Here is a 17,405-nt window from a genome sequence, read left to right as displayed (position 1 = left end):
GGACCTGGGTTGAGACCAGAGATGGGGCCTGGTTAGGGGCAGGGCCAAGGGTCGGGTGCGGGATCTAGGCCAGACTAGGCAGGTCTTCCTTGTGTTGGGGCCTGAATGGGGGTGAGTGATGGGGCCAGATGGGCTTTCTTGGGGATCGGGAAGTGGCCTAGACAGGGTTGAGGGGGGGGACTGGGTCAGGCCAGATGGCCCCATCTTGAGCTAGCAACCTAGGAGGAGGTTGGGGTTGGGGCCAAGGTTGGGTGGGACTTGAGAAAATTCTGGGAGGTGTTAGGGGCAGGGCTAGGGCGAGGCACCACCAGCAGGACCCCCGTGACTCCCCCAGTACTTACTGCAGGTAGCGACTCAGTTCCTGCTGGCTGCAGCGGGACCAGTGGAAGCGGTGGAAGGCAGCCTGCACAAGGGGGGCCATGATGCTCCCCAGCCGCACCTCGTCGCCACAGCGGTTGCCTTGTCCATCGTGCTCCATGCCCAGCCTGTGTGGAGACCAGGGACAGCCTGACTGGGCACCTAGGCATCCTTCCCTGTTAGCTGCCGCCCTTCACCCTCTCCATCTGGGTCCCAGCTGATTCCCACTGGCCAGAAAGGGGGTGAGGGTTCCTCATGCAGTGCTTCAGTGGCAGGGGGTACGGTCACCATAGCTCTACCCTGCACCCCACCTTGAACCCCGTCTGCAGAGAGATGGGCCCTGTGTTGGGTGGGGCAAACTTTTCCCTTTGGGGGTCAGTGTGTCGGGGTCCCTGGCTCCTGGAGACACTTACACATGGCCAGTCTCGTGGGCCACCACGAAGGCAGAGGAGAAGCCGTCCTCATGGTTCAGCGTGCAGCTGCGCACAGGGTGGCACATACCAGTGACGGGGGCATAGCCTGTGGGGGAACAGGGGTTCAGCCTACCTTCCCGAGGTCTGGGCACCATGACGGGATCCAGAGCAGAGATAGCCTCACCCCTCCAGGACCTTCTGCCGCCATCCAGTCTCTCCCTCCCCTACCACTACTGCCTCGCAGGCAAACTGGGAGCCCCTGTTTCTGCAAGCACCCTTCCAATCAGAGAGGCCCTCAGACCCTCCCTCGTCTTTCTCTCCTCCTTCTGCCTCCCTGTTGGCTTGTTCCTTCTTTCACTCCTTCCCTTCCTCCTCTTCCACCTTCCTTTTTTCCTTCCTTCCTTCTCTTATCCCTCCATACCTCCTCTCCTTTCCTTCCCTCCCTCCCTCCTTCCTACCCTCCTTCCTCTTCCTATTTCCTTCCTTTCTCCCCTACTTCCCTATTTCCTCCCTTCCTTCCCTACCAACTTCCTTTTCCTCTACTTCCATTCCCTATTCCCTTCTTTCCTTCCTTCCCTCATTGCCTGCTCTTCCTCTTCTTACCCCTTCCTTCTCTCTCCTCCCTCCTTCCCTCCCACCCTCCATTCCTTCCTTCCTTCTTCATTCCCAGCAGTGCTCAGGTTCCCCTGGGCCACCTCTCTGGGGTTGGGGATCAAGTCTAGATTCTAGTCTGTAACTCCTCACTCAACCCTGTGACCTCTCCTTCCAGCTCCTACATCCTGTCCTGAACAGCAGAGACACCTGAATGCATCCTGAAGAAGCAGAAGGGCGGAGCCTGTACCCCCACATGTGTGTCTGAGCCCCTACCAAAGGGTGCAGCGGTTCACTGGTTCCTACCTTCCCTTAGCGGGATCTTCTGGGAGGAACCAGCGGGTCAGAGCGGAGAGTGGGAAAGGGAGGTGCTGATGGAAAGATCCTTTCTACCAGCTCCGGTCCTGTCAGTGGACTTTGGGGGGAATGCATGGATGAGTATGGCCCCTCCCTAGGGCCTTTTCTTGGGGGAGGACACTGTAAGCCACAGCAGGCTCAAACTCAGGCCTCTTGCATTTTTTTTTTGTTTTTTGTTTTTTTTCTTTTTTTTTTTTTTTTTTTTTTTTGGGCCACACCCGGCGGTGCTCAGGGGTTACTCCTGGCTATCTGCTCAAAAATAGCTCCTGGCAGGCACGGGGGACCATATGGGACACCGGGATTCGAACCAACCACCTTTGGTCCGGGATCGGCTGCTTGCAAGGCAAACACCGCTGTGCTATCTCTCCGGGCCCGCCTCTTGCATTTTGTATGGTTTACAAAATTTTCCTTGCTACCCAGGAGACAGCTTACTGCAACTGTTACATAGCAAGGTCCAAGAAAGAATGAGAGGATGGAGACCTCGACATGAAGGACAAAGAGGCAGGACCCACCTCTGCTATCGAAGATGAGGAGCAGCCACGATTCTCTACATCAGAAGGAGCCTCAGCTTTGCAGACTCCCACCAGGACCTCTGTCCTCCCAGCCCTGCAATTTGTCCAGGGTAAAATACCCGCTTATTTGGGCTTGAGCAATAGTACAGCTGTAGGGTATTTGCCCTGCATGTGGTTGGCCCAGGTTTGATCCCCAGTATCCTGTATAGTTCTTGATCACCACCAGGAGTAATTCCTGAGCACTGCCAGGTGTGCCCCCTATATCCTTCCACCCAAAAAATGTTTCCATGTATGATGTGACATGGAACAGTTCAACTTGGCACTGGCTGCTTCCAGTCTGCAGGAAAATGGGGGGGGTCTCTCTTGGCCTTTGAGTTTCCTTTTTGCTCTGCAGAATAGGAATGGGGGAATTGAGTGGTTTTTAAATCAATGTGTCAAGAGAAAAAAAAAATCTATGTGTTTGCACGCACAGCTTGCATAGAATTCAGGCCTGGGAAACAAGTTTTTAACCATTTACTTAGCTTCCATGCGTAGCAGCCACAACTTTGATCCAGAACCTTCACTGCTTTTTTTCATAGCTTTCTATTGATGAATTCATGTTGTCAGGGTTCTAGAAATCTCATAAGAGAAATCTGGGGCTTCCCAGGACTGATTGGGTCTCTATCTTTATGTCTCTATCTGCTTCTATTTCATGTTTCTGTCTCAGATATATCTATATATGCTTCTATCACATATACATTTCTCTCATAGATATTTATATTTATGGAGTTAAAGCAATAGTACAGTAGGTAGAACATTTGCCTTGCACGAAGTTGACCTGAATTTGATCTCTGGCATTCCACATGATTCCTTGAGCATTACCAGGAGTGATTCCTGAGTGCAGAGCCAGCACACACACACACACACACACACACACACATTTCAATCTTATATGCACGTTTCTATTGCATATTTATTTTTCTATGACATATAGATATCTACACATATTTTTGTGGTTATTTGTTTTACTTTGGGACCATGGAGTGCTCAGTTCTTACTACTGGCTCTGCACTCAGGGATTAGTGCTCAGGGGACATATGTGGTACTGGGTATTGAACCCGGGTTGGTGCATGCAAGACAAGTACCCTCTACACTGTGCTATCTCTCTCTGTCTCCCATAGAGATCTAGGTCTATATCTCATATCATTCTACCTCATATCGATGTTTCTATCGTATTCAGGGGTCCTGTTCACTGTCCTTCAGACTGTTGGAGGGCCAGATTATAGTGAAAACAAATATTATGAACAAATTTCTGTGCACACTGCATATATCTTATTTAGAAGTGAAGAAACAAAATGGGAATAAATACAATATGTGGCCCGCGGGCCGTAGTTTGAAGACCCCTGGATAGATCTACATATTTTATCTCACATATCTCAATAGATATGGGGATTTCTCTCAGCCTTTTTGGGTTTTTTTTTTTTTTTGCTCTGCTGAATGGGGTGGAAGTGATATGCATGTGGGTGACAAAGTGGATCAAACTTAAAGTCTCGCCCTTGCTGGGCAAGTACTTTTGCCAATAGGCTGTCCTTGGGGGTAATCTCTCCTTGTCAAAATATGAACATGTAAGTCAAATCCTTTTACCCCCCCCAAAAGAACTTTTCAAAGTAGGAAAAACTCATTCCACTTTATGGGAGGCTATAGAGAGAACAGGAATGCAGGCACTAGGCAAGAAGCTCAGATTGAACTCCTGGACAGTCCCCGGAGCAGTATGTCCAGAGTAGCTCTTGAACATGTTTGGCTGTGAGGCACAAACCACAATCTAGAAGCAAACAAAGACCCTGACTTTTCATGATCTAGGAGGTGTTTGTCATTTCTCTGTCAGGTACGGTCTTGGGGAAAAATTAAGGTTGCTGATTCTCATAGTACGAGTGTGTGTGTGTGTGTTTGTGTTTGTGTTTGTGTGCGTGTGTGTGTGTGTGTGTGTGTGTGTGTCTCCCCATTCACTCCTTGCCTCCACCTGCCCCTTCAAGCCTTGCCTCCCAGTGGCTGTCACTGGCACCCTGCAGGACTCACCTTGCATGCCTGAGGGTCCAAAATCCTGCCTAGTTAGGAAGATGGCATGATCATGGTACTCGACATGGTCTGTGTCTGGCTTTTGCTGCAGGTAGGCCCAGCGACACACGTTCTCCAGACTCTGAGAGGGGTTCCCGATCTCGATGAGGCTTGTGGACTGGGGACAGGCAGCAGAGAGATGAGTTAGTAGGTGGAAACAGGCTGATGGGCCCCAGATGTTTGGAACTGCTCCAGAAGCTGAACCAGAAATCCTGAGAGCAGATGTTTCAGGTTCCGCCTCTCGGTTCAGCTCCATGTTTTTGAAAGATGGGGAAGTCCTGAGAAAAAGATGGGGACAGCAGGGAGTCTGCTTCTATCAGGGTTCGAGTAGGACAGCTGATGCTGGAAGCGTGGGTAGGGCATGAACCATAATTGAGGGCACGGTGGATTATTGCGGATGTGACCAGGACATGACCTGATAGCTGGGGTGTGGCCATGATGGCTGGGACTGGGTGGCCATTTGGCTTAGGGTGTGAACAAGACGAGTTATGGTCAGGATGTCAGACAGGGGGAGCATGACCAGGTTTGGCCTAATAATGGCTGGGGATGGGGATGCAACACCACAGCTGGGGCTGACACTGCTGTAGCACCACCCCTGGCTCTGGACTGGTATCTTCACCCTTGAAGGCAGGAAACTGAACTTCAGAGAAGGTTGGAAACCACTCCATTTCCCCCTCATACACAGCCAGCAAAATCATCACATCCATAGTCTACATTTCATCCCCAGATCCCATAATGCCTCCCTGAAATACTAGAATCTATGAGGAAAATATATTAAGCCATTTAGAGAAACAAAAAAAAGAAACAAACAAACAAACAAAAAGCCATTTAGGGGGGGCCAGAGAGATAGCATGGAGGTAAGGCATTTGCCGTTCATGCAGAAGGATGGTGGTTCGAATCCTGGCATCCCATATGGTCCCTTGTGCCTGCCAGTGGCGATTTTGGAGCATAGAGGCAAGAGTAACCCCTAAGCGCTGCTGGATGTGACCCAAACAAACAAAAAGCCATTTAGTGATACAAAACCTCTTTCTTAGATATGTATATTTGGGGGGGGTTTATGTTACTTCCAGGTATAGTGCCTGAGTCAGGAGTTAGTCCTGTGCATAGTCAGGTGTATCCTCCCACTAAATGCCTTGATCCAGTGTGAGCTGGGACCCCATCCCATTTTCCCTCCCAGGCTTTCCTGGTGCACCATTTTGAAAATCCTGTTTGTAAATGAACAACTCCTTTTCCACACCCTTCCAGTTTTCAGCCATCCATACCATACTGGGGTCTCCTTTCTCCTAGATATTCAGACAGCCAGACTGCCCTCCTCACCTCTGGCAGCTAAAGAGATTTATTTTGTTGCTGCGGGAGGCTAATTGATTGGACTATTTATATTGATCTGCTTCTGGTCTCTTCCTTTGGCTTACTCATGCCCTTTGCAAGAAAACAGTGCTACCTGGTAAGGAAGGGAAGTGAGGTTCAGGGAAGAAGCTGTTTGGAACCTCAGTCCAGATTTGGGGGTTTTAAGGAGATTCCCTGTTCTCCCATAGAGGGAATTTAGAGGGGCTGAATAGGGCTGAGGATTTCTGGGGGAGACATATTTTAGAAAACAATAAACATGCAGATTCATTTTCTGTTTGTTTGTTTGTTTGTTTGTTTTTGGGCCACACCCAGCAGTGCTCAGGAGTTTCTCCTGGCTGTCTGCTCAGAAATAGCTCCTGGCAGGCACAGGGGACCATATGGGACACCGGGATTCGAACCAACAACCTTTGGTCCTGGATCGGCTGCTTGCAAGGCAAACGCCGCTGTGCTATCTCTCCGGGCCCCAGATTCATTTTCTGTTACTCTGCTGTGGTCAAATTTTCTCAAGGCTTCTGACCATCCCAGGTAGGAATTAAGAGTCAAAGGGGTGCAAGTAGGTGGCAGAGAGGAAGAGCAGAGCCCTGGGACAGCCACAACTGTGCTCAGTATTCAAGCAGTGCCCTCATATGAATTTGTGTCCAGCTATAAACTTGAAGTCCCAGTGCATTTTGGGAAGGTGTCTCCATGGATAAAGAGGGGGGCAGGGGCAAAAAAGTAACAGGGAGTGGGAGTACGTGTGTGGCATGTTCCAGTCACAGAATTGGGAGCATGGAGTAACAGATGAGCAGAAGAGGTTGGAAGTGGAAGTGTTTATATTTAGGGGCTCTCTCACTTCTTGGGGGTTATCCTCTTGGGGAAACAGTCCAGATATTGTCATTGTTTGGCTTGGTATGGTGGATCTAACAGAAATTCCTAACACACATATACACAGACAAACATATATCTATGGTTTGGGGCCAATCCCAGTATTGCTCAGGATTGACTACAGCTCTGTGCCTAGGCATCTCTCCTGATGGGGTTTGGAGGACCATATGGAGTTTTGGTGCTTGAATCCTGGTTGGTTGCATGCAAGGAAACTGCCCTACCCCTGTACTATTACTCTGGCCCTCAAATTCCAAAATATTGAAAGAGGAAAACAAACAAACAAAAAAAACCACTCATGGGTGCCTGCCTCCTGGACTCTATGCACTTCAATTTTTGAGCAACTGTCCCCCCTTTATGATGTCTAATTTAAACATCCTGAAAACCAATAGCACAGAGGTCAGGAGAGGGAAAAAGGCCAGTCCTTAGGGAACCCTCATTTCTCAAATGAAACCATTCACTGAAACTGTCTTTTCTACTTCTGTGCCATCACATAGTGTGCCTCAGACATTGCCATCCTGGCTGTGCTTTCAAATGCCCAAACCATGGGGCGCTGAGCTCAGTCTCCAAGCATAGCAGACACACTGATTTTTCTCTTGAGAAGCGTGTTGAAGGCTGGAGAGGCAAGGATTAAGGCACTGGCCTTGCATCTAGTCAACCCAGGTTAAGTCCCTGACACTGCCTAGAGTTCCCTAAACCCCATCAAGAATGATTCCTAAGCACGGTTCCAGGAATAAGTCACCAAATGTGCCCGCCCCATACCCAAATGAAACAAAAATAGAGAAGCACGTTGAGATTGAGAAACAGTCGACAGGGCAGCAAGATGGAAGTTCTGGACTTGATCCCAGCACTGCCTGAATGCCCCTTCCCTCTCTGGTCCCTAGCTGGGAGTAGCCCTTTGGGGTCCAAATCACCCCCCATCTCCTCAAGACAAGCCTACCAGTTGCCTGCTAGGGAAGAAAGGGTGACACTTGCTCCCCAACCTCTAGTGAGGTGCAGGCATGTTCCACCAAGAAGAAGGGAAAGATTGGGGCTGGAAACTTGGGAATGTTCTGATGTCTATGGTAGGAGGGACCAGTAAAGCAGCACAGAGCCTGGAGTTGGTCACCAGGTGGCGCTTGTCACCGTGGAGACCTATGACAAACACCAGATGGCGCTGTCTGCTACGAAACCAAATTCATGCAGGAAGTTGTGTGGCCCGCTTTACTCTCGGGGCCTTGTTTCCTTGGCCAGGTGGAATTATTTCTGACTTTTGCATCTGCAGCCCAGAACACGCCCAGGGAAGTGGATCAGACCTGAAGAGACTGGGACACTCTGAAAGTGCCACAGATCTACAGGGCATAGCTAAGCAGGCAGCCACACACACTTCTAGGCCAGCAGAAACCAACAATCTTTCAACAAGTATCCCCCTATGTCTTGAGTTCCCCGTTTGCAAAATTGGTATAGGGTGGAATGGGGTTAGGGGACTGAGCCTTCCCAATTGGGGCAGAAGTCTAGGAGGGTCAGGAGAATGTGAAAGGGAAAGCCCAAAATCCCTAGCTACTGTTCACACAGATTTGGGAGTTGGGATGCAGCTATCTCTGGGGGAGCTAGAAAGACAATTATGGTCCAGGTCCCCCATTTCTGTCTATCCTGTCTTCCTCTAAGACAAACCTCCCAGATATTTCATCTTCAAAGTAAGAGTCTTGAACTTGGTAGGAAGAGGTTAAGGCCTTGCTGACCCAGATTTGACAACACTTGGGGTCTCCAGAACCCAGCAGGTTATGATCCCTGTGTGCATCCAGGTGTGATCCCCAAACAAAAAATAATTAAATTAAAATGTGGGGTCAGAGATATAATACAAGCTGAATTCAACACCTAGCATCACATGTCTTGCCTGAGCACTGGCAAAATAGATTTCTGACCACAGAACTAAGATTGAGACCCAAGTCCAGAGCCAAGAGTGATCCCTGAACACAGACGAGTCAGGAGTCAACCTTAGTACCACCAAATGCAGTCTCCAAACCTTAACAAAAAAAACCCTGACATTTCTCTCTGCAAATACTAGCTTGTGGCCTTGACCTCTCGTTACTGAGCAGCTCTGTCCCTTCTGGTTTTAGTTTTCAGCCTCCAAAGGGGGGGAACATTTTTTTTTAAACCTGCTTTCTTGGTGGCTTCTGGTGCCTTCTCAAAAAAATCAATTGAAAAGCCAGTTGCTATGCAACCCACAAGTGTTGCTCCCTGGTTGATGGCATATTGTAATATTGCATCGCATAAAATAAGATCATCTCTCTACTTCGACTCGGGAAGTAGGGGGGTGCATGCATGCATTTCAGAAATGGAGGAAAACGTTTTTCGGGAAACTTGCCCCAACTCGTGCATCCCATAAACTGGAAGACAGATGATCTGTCACTCACAGAAGTGACACCAAAGAAGTCGGGAGATGGGGCTGCTCAGAGTGGGGGATGGGGTGCTGCATTGTTTCCATCACACTGGAAGAAATCTCACTGGGCTAAGACCCTAAGCTTCTGCTTTCCTTCTTTCCCTGGGTGTCCAGCCCAGAGCACCTCTGTCTTCCTGAGACACTCACCCCCAGAAGGCAGCAGGATACAACTCAGCCCTGCTCCATTCAGAAGTTCTGGTGATCATTACTTTGAGTTTTCTTTGGTTTGAATTTTGGGTCCATGCCTGTTAGTGTTTAGGAGGGCTCTTCTGGGGATACTTAGGTACCAGGACTAAAAACTGGGCTTCCTGCACTATAAATTATACTCAGATTATTGATGCAGTGCCCTGGACTCTACATTTTCCCGGCTTCCCTCCTCTCTAACCTCTTTTCCTTCCCTCCCTCCTTTCTACCTTCTTTTCTCCTCTCACTTCTTTCCTTCCTACCTTTTTTTTTGCTTCTCTCCTTCCCCATTCCTTTCTTTCTGCCATCCCTTCCTTACTCCCTTCTTCCCTCCTTCCCTCCCTCCCTCTCTTCCATCCGATTTCCTATCCTCTCCCCACCCCTTTCCATTTCTCTCCCTCCTCCCCCCACCCCCATACACACACTTCTGGAATACTCTGGAGCTATTTCCTGCTCAGGCTGATTTCCAGAAGTGCTCAGGAGCCTTGATTTCCTGCACACACATTCTGTGTTGCAATTCCTTCATCAACAATAGAACCCACACTTTTCCTTGGGCTTCCATGTTTTGGGCTACAATGAACTGTATTTGTGTGACTGCCTCAAAAGGACTTTCCACAGACTAGGATAGACTAAGATATCTGGGACATACTGCAAATATTATTTTGTTTATGTGTGGGTTTTTTTTTTTAATTTTGTTCTGTTTTGATTTTGAACACACCCAGTGATGCTCAGGGGTTACTCCTGGCTCTGCACTCAGAACTCATTCCTGGAGGAGCTCAGGGAACCTTATGGGATGCTGGAGATCAAACCATGTACAAGTACTCTCCAGCCCCTGAAACAAACAAAAAAAAAACACAAAATAATTTGTAGTGGCAATGGGAAATCTTAAACAATTGTGCTACTGTACATGTGAGGTGAACCAGGGATTGAACTTGGGTTTGGGTCCACGGCTGAGAGGTAACTGCTCTATTGCTGTCACATCCCTGGGCCCCTGGTTTTATATTGCACTTGGGTCACACCTGGCAGTGTTCAAAGCATTCCTCTTTTGGTTTTTGTTTTGATTTTAGGCCACAGCAGTCAGTACTCAAGGTTACTCCTGGGTTCTGAACTCAGGGATCTTTCCTGGTGGGCTCAGGACCATATGGAGTCCTGGGGATTGATCCTGGGTGGGTTGCATGTAAGGCAAATAACTAACCTGTACTATTTCTCTAGCTCCTTAAGGTTCACTCGTAGCTGTGCTCAGGACTGACTCTTGGTTCTGTGCTTGTGGCTCACTCTTAGCTCTATGCTCAGGATTGGCTCCTGGCTCTGCTCAGGGCTCATTCCTGGCTCTGTGCTCAAGGCTCACACTTGGTACCAGAAATGGAATCCAAATTTGCCACATCCAAGGTCAATGCCTTCCCTACTGTCCTACCTCTCCAGACCCAAGGGTTTTCATATTTTCAGTTTTCCAATATTCATGTTGACTATCTTGTCTCTGGGATTTAAGATTAGGAAGTGCTTAGAGGAAAATAAATCACAGTTTTTGTTTTCTTGACTTGTCCAGGTTACTTTGCTGCATGTTCTCGAGGCATATGTCATGTTTCATTGACTATCGAGGAAATGCCGGTTTGCTACTTACTTATTTGCAACTATTCAACCCTCTCCTTTCTACATATTCCCAGTTTCATCAATCTCCAGAGTCTTCTGCTGAACTCAACTAGTCTGTGAGTGCTCATGCAAACACAGCTGGATTTTCATTAAATTCACTTTATAAGAGGTTTGAAGTCAATCTCTCTTTTTATTTGCTCACCTTGCAAAACTTTCCCAGCCTGTCTCAGGCTCAGATGGTTCTAGATGAACCCTGTAATCCTTTTCTTCAGTTTCCAATTATTAATCTGGGAAAATTCCACTTCAATTCTCCCCTTCCACTCTCCCGAGGAAGAGCTTACTACATCTCTTCATTAAATTTGCCTCCCGTGAAGACTATTACCATTTTGTACCTGAAAATCCTGCTTTATTTTGTTAGTGCCTTTTTCACACAGTGACACTTTCGACACCTCAGTAAGAAGAAAATTTCTGTCCCTAATAACCTTTTCCCAAAGGTTTTCATTGTTCCACTGCTCAGATGTTTTGTTTATTTGTTTGTTTTTGTTTGGTGTTTGGGTAACACCCAGCAGTGCAGCAGTGCTCAGGGGTCACTCCTGGCTCTGTGCTCAGAAATCTCGCCTAGCAGGCACAGGGGACCATATGGGAAGCCGGATTCGAACCACCATCCCTCCTGGATCAGCTGCTTGCAAGGCAAACGCCCTACCGCTATACTATCTCTCCAGCCCCAGACGTTGGTTTTTGAATAATTATTTTCTAACTGGCATGACCACAAAACCCCAGAAACTTTAAGAGTTTAGCATGAATTCTTTGTGAGTTTTAGAATATTTTTAGGACTCTTCCCCCTTTTAATTATTATTATTAATAATAATAATTAGTAATAATTATGTCTGGGGACTGAGGAGATAGGACAGTGGGGAGGGCACCCAGTTTCGATCCCATATGGGTCCCTGAGCTGGAGTAATCATCAAGTGCAGAGCCAGGAGTAACCCCTGAGTGTTGCTGGGTGTGGCCTCAAACAAAAATAAATAATTGTATCTGCTTCTTCCCTGATATGGTTTTATATTATAAGGTTGGCTAGAGTTTTCAGAAATTGTGACAGTTATTCATTTAGGGAGGGGGCCACACCGACCAGTGATCAAGGATCACTCCTGGCCCAGTGCTGAGGAGTCACTCTGACTTTGTGCTCATGAATCACCCCTGGTTCTGTGTTCAGGAATAGTTCTTGGTTCAGTGCTTGAGGATCATTCCTAGCAGAGCTTGGGGCCTATCCATTTATTTCTTTCTGAGCACCCAGTAGTGCTCAGGGACAACCCCTGACAGGGCTCTAGGGTCACTCCTGGTGTGGCTCAGGGACCAGGCAGGACAGGGAATAGAACCTCGCAGAACTCTTTCAGAGACAAGTATTTTCTCTCTATATAGTGAAATAAAAACTCAGTTGTCATGTTCCCATCTGTTCCTCATTTTCCCAGATGGCTCAAGCCAAGGATCTACCTTCTCTGACATGAGAGAGGAGATTCCATATGCTGTGCCTGAAGAGCTGGGGGAGGACTCAAGCTTCCTGGATTCTCCCTTGGGGGTTGGCAGTCCCTCACTCATGCCTTTGCACAAGACCCTCATTTCTTTGCACACAACATCTTTGGCTTTGCATATGAAACTCATCTTTCTCTCAAACATGGCTCCCCTAGGTTGGGATCCTCCTCAATAAGTCTCTCAATTAAACTTGCTTGGTCTTTGCTGCACCTTCCCACATGCAGTTCACCACTCCAGGATCCCCATCTCTGGGGTTAATATCTTCACTCACCTGCTCTCAAGCACACAGAATTCCAAGTCCCCAATTCATAAAGCCCAGAGCACCCCCACTATCTGGAATGCCCTCAAGATTTTCATCTGCACTTGCTCCATCACTGCAGCTATGGTTCCTGTTCAGAGCTTCAGGGACCCCCACACTGCTGGATGTTCACACTCTCCTGTCATTTCTCCCCATAATCCAGCCCGCACAGAACCACCTGAGGCCAGACAGCCACATCCTGCAGAGCACCCGATTCTTCACTGCTCAGCAATTTCGGGCTCCCCTCCTGCTCATCTGTGACCCCAGAATCTAACCTTACAACCTCTCTCTACCTTCTTCTACCTGCCACAACCCTGTCTCTCTCTACCTCCCCATCTCTTTCCCTCACTCTCCTCTTTCTTCCCCTCTCTCTTTCCTTCCCTCTCTCCTCTTTCTCTCACTCCCTCCTTTCTCTCTGTCTCTGTCTCTCTCTGTCTCTCTGTCTGTCTGTCTGTCCCTTCCCCCATTGGCTTGCATGCATCCAATCAAGGTCCAATTAACAATACCTCATGTAGTACCTGGAGCATCGCCAGGAGTGATCCCTGAGCACAGAGCCAGGAATATGGCCTGGGCACCACTGGGTGTGTCCCCCCACCCCACCCACCCCCCAAAAAAAAAGAAACCCAGAGTGGAGCAATCTGCCTCCTTTACTTTCTATTCCCATGAGCCAGTAGTTTCTCATACTCTTTCTCTGGGGCAGAAAAATAGACAAGTTGAATAAACGTAGTAATTAATGGCCCTCAAGCTAAGGATTGGAAAACTCGGATTCAGGAGAAAGTGAAGAAACAAACTCTGCCTGGGGAGAGAGAGGACATGGGAGTGGTTTGTGGGAGTGGTTTGAGAGCCACACACTGTGGCACTCAATATTATTCCTGACTCTGTGCTCAGGAGAGGCCTCTAGTGGTGCTCAGGGAACCGTGTAGGGTGTTGGGATTTAATGGGGTTGGCTTTGTGCAAGGCTAGCAAATTAGCCCTTGTCCTATATCTGGTTCCTACAGTAAAATATATTTACAGTGCTTGGGAACCCCGAGCTACTTCAATGGAACTCAGGCCAGTTCAGGTCGGGGTGCTTGGAGCAACTGAGTAGGAGGGGGACATGCAGGCATGGAGATGGAACTCGGCCTTAATCATGCCAATCATGTGTTCTGAGCTACCTCACTGGCCCCAAAACTTCCATGTAAATCATGGGGTGAAAGTGAAGGGAAGTAGGTAAATAGTTAAATGGGGGGGGGGTTTGATAATAGTAACAAGTTTCTTGTTTTCTTGTAGGAAGCATAAGTCAGGTGGGAAGGAAGAAATGGGCAACCACAAACACTTTCAAAGGGATCCCTACTGCTCTGGAAGGCTTAATTCCATTGAGAGTTGGGGTACAGATGTTTGTGGAAGGAGTTTAAAAGATACCAGAAAGCTCCAGGAGGTTTGAGAAGGCAGTGTGCCCTTCTGGATGGCACCAGAAGCCAATCAGAAGGTTCTAGTAGGCACAGGAAGATCCTGGAAAGCACCAGAAAGTCCTAGAAGCACTCACCTTGGCATGGCTCAACAGGATAATTCGTACCAGCACAACATTGATGTGGGCGCCCAGGGATTCATCATGATAGATTTCATTGACCTGAAAGGACAACAAGCACCAGGTCAGCAGAACCCTGGGACCCACAGGCCAGTTCCAGTTTCTCAAAGAGCATCTGTACCCCAGCAGCTGCAGACCTCTGCTAACAGCTCTGTTTCTCCTCCTCCCTTTCTGGCCCACCCACCTACTTGGATGATGGGCTACCTCCATCCACATGGATTCCTCCCACCCAGACTTGAGCTTGGATGGGTTCACCACACTCATGATTTGGTCTCACCTCTAACTGGGACATGACAAGAGTGAGCACTGGCTACAGACCACAGGGATGGGGCAGTAGCTGAATCATTCTTTCCGGCCCCTCCCAAGCAATGTTCAAGTGGCCTGGAGGCCATTACTAGGGATTCTTAGCATACTGAACTGTGGCAAAGTGAGAACCCCAGAATGAGGTACTGGGACCAGCAAAGTTACTCCTGCCCATACTCAAGGGCCATGTATTGCCACAGTTAGCATGTGCCTACCATAATATATCCTCAGATCATGCATTAATATATATATATATATATATATATATATATATATATATATATGGGGCCGGAGAGACAGCACAGCAGTAGGGCATTTGCCTTAGACACAGAAGGACGGTAGTTCAAATTCCGGCATCCCATATGGTCCCCTGAGCCTGCCAGGAATGATTTCTGAGCATAGAGCCAGGAGTAACCCTTGAGCACTGCCGGGTATGACCCAAAAACCAAAAAAATTATATATATACTAATATAATATACACAGTGCATGGATTAAATTTTTGCCTTGCTCATTGCTGAGCCTGGTTCAGTCTCTGGCACCACTGCCAGGGGTCACTCCTGAGCACAGAGCCAGGAACAACCCAAATCCTCAATAAATTGGGGACTGAGCTATAGGATAGTGGGTAGAGTGTTTGCCTTGCAGACAACCGACCTGGGTTTGATCCCTGGCACCCTACAGGGTTCTCTGAGTTCCTCCAGTAGTGATCCCTAAGCACCGAGCCAGTAGACCCAGAGTACCACCAGGTATGGCCCCAAAGGCTAAATCAATTAATTAAAGAAACAAACCATTAATCTGAATTTAATTTGTGTTAAATTGCTCGCCCCACCCCCTACAGACGTCTCTAGGTTTGGACAGCTCCTCTCACAACTTTTATCATCTGTATCTTAGCAACAGTCCTTGCTATTTGCAAAGAGTAGGAAGACCCTGGGGGAAATGTGTTAACCAGGAAACTCAAAACTAGGATAGATGGGGCATCTTGCCAGACAGGCAGAGCGTGGTGGCTGAGGTCAAAGCAGGTGTAGTCAAATGGAAGGCAGAGCTAGTGGTAGGCACAAGACGAACCACAAGGTGGGGCTAATAATATAAGCTAAGTGGGCAGGGCTAAGACAATGTGAGGACCATGTGGGTGGGGCTAGTGTATGGGAGGAGCTAATGTGGAGGATGGGGCCAATGTGGAAGGTGGGAACTCATCACATGGGTGGAGGGCGGAGCTAATGCTGCAAGAGCTAATGTGCAGGTTAGCACATTTTAGAACTAAAATGGGGGACAGGGCTAATGTGCAGGGTGGGGTGTGGCTAACACATAGGAAGCATGTGTGGATGGTGCTAAAGCAAGGCAGGGCTAACTCAGGTCCACAGTCTGGAGGCCTCCCTTTCCCTGGCTAATCTGGGATGTGCTCCCTACCAGACACATTCATGCTATCTCCTGAGGAACCTGCACTCCCTTTTTTTTTTCCTGGGCAGCTGAAGAATCTTAAGGAGGTCTTGGACATCCCACCTTGTAATGTAGACTTGGAGGGGTTGGAAGGGTCAATGGCAGGAAGCCCCCTTTTCTTTCTCCTCCACTAGCCCCACTCAAATGTCCAAAGCACACACAGCCTTTCTAGCAGCCTCCCATGCACCAAAGGGAGGTGTGGTCAGCCCTAGACAGGAACATAAGGAAAACAAAGAGTACACAGGGAGCAGAACTGAGCCCCCAAATGGGCCCCCATTAGACTTCCCCTCATATCCTGGGCAGGCAGGATGGTGCAGATTCTCGGCTCTCTAGTGTCTGGGAGCTGCCCTAGTGCCTTTTCATGCTGACTCCCTGATCCCAGCCCTGGGGACCCCTTCACCCTGCAGCCCCAGCCCACAGACAGCCACTTTGGCTGTCTCCCATGTCTCACTGCCTGCTCCTTGGATGATGTTTCATGCAGTAAACCACCCTCCGCCCTTAAATTCTGAATTCTTGAAATAGCTAAAGAGCATTTGGAGGGAACCAAAAATGCAAAGCAAAATAGATGATGAAAATGAAGATAGTTTCTTCTCTCACCTTCCAGCTCTCCCCACCACCACCTCAGGCCTTCCCATTGTGCTTGGAATCAAATCTTCAGTCCTATCCCACCACCTCCAGGGCCTTGGCACTTCCTATTATTTTCTCATCCCAGGGCCTTTGTACTTGCTTAGCCTCTGATTTCTCAGGTTCCTGCCCCCTTCTAATAGAAGCCCTGAAAGCACTCACTGACATACCAACCAGGTCCCACACCCCTTCACTGGAGTTCACCCACTGTCATTTTTGCCCAGTCCTTGATGTCCTCTCTCCCCAACTCAACACCAGTTGGTCCTTTCCTTCCTGCTCTCTCTTTCTCTCTCTCTCTCTCTCTCTCTCTCTCTCTCTCTCTCTCTCTCTCTCTCTCTCTCTCTCTCTCTCTCTCTCTCTCTCTCTCTCTCTTTTTCTCTCTCTCTCTCTCTTTCTCCCCCCCTGCCAAATAGCTCATACTTTAGCTGCTCAATAAAGAATTTTTGCAGGAGTAATAAAATGAGTAGGTTCTTGCCTTGCAAGCAACAGATCCTTGGAATCCCATCTGGTCTTCTGAACCTGCTTGGACTGAACCCGGACTGCAGAGCCAGGAGTAAGCCCTGAGCATAGCAGGGCATGGCCCAATAAAATAAAGAGTTTTGCTTGAGGTCTGGAAAAAAAGTTCAAGGGGCCAAAACAACACAAGCCTAGCATGTATAAGGCCCCAAGTTTGATTCTGGGCCTGCATGGCTTCCTGGGCACCAGAAGGTGTAGCCCCTGTACATCTTAGGGGTCTAGAGAGCTAGTTAATGTGGCTGGCCTGGGTTAGGTTCCTAAGCACTGCCAGGAGTGATCCCTGAGCACAGACAGGAGTGAGCTCTGAGGACAGAGCAAGGAGAGATCCCCGAGTACAGATTCAGGACTCATCCTTCAGCACAGAGCCAGGACTCATTCCTGAGCACAGAGCAAGGGGTCATCCCTG

General features: G+C 48.5%; 1 protein-coding gene across 1 annotated transcript in view; it reads right to left on the bottom strand.

The window, feature by feature from the left end:
- Positions 1–17,405, bottom strand: part of ADAMTS2 (ADAM metallopeptidase with thrombospondin type 1 motif 2) — a 175,635-nt gene that overhangs the window by 26,403 nt on the left and 131,827 nt on the right. The window contains exons 11-14 of the mRNA XM_049778439.1: positions 14,081–14,164; positions 4,286–4,442; positions 771–876; positions 342–485 (exon numbers count right to left, since the gene is read on the bottom strand). Of these exons, the coding sequence (XP_049634396.1) occupies positions 342–485; positions 771–876; positions 4,286–4,442; positions 14,081–14,164 (491 nt within the window). The remainder of the gene's footprint in view (positions 1–341; positions 486–770; positions 877–4,285; positions 4,443–14,080; positions 14,165–17,405) is intronic.

This window comes from Suncus etruscus, chromosome 8 (genome assembly GCF_024139225.1).
Source record: "Suncus etruscus isolate mSunEtr1 chromosome 8, mSunEtr1.pri.cur, whole genome shotgun sequence".
In the NCBI taxonomy this organism is placed as follows: Eukaryota; Metazoa; Chordata; class Mammalia; order Eulipotyphla; family Soricidae; genus Suncus; species Suncus etruscus.
The sequence above is the reverse complement of the archived record's forward strand: the minus strand, read 5'-3'. Positions and strand labels throughout refer to the sequence as shown.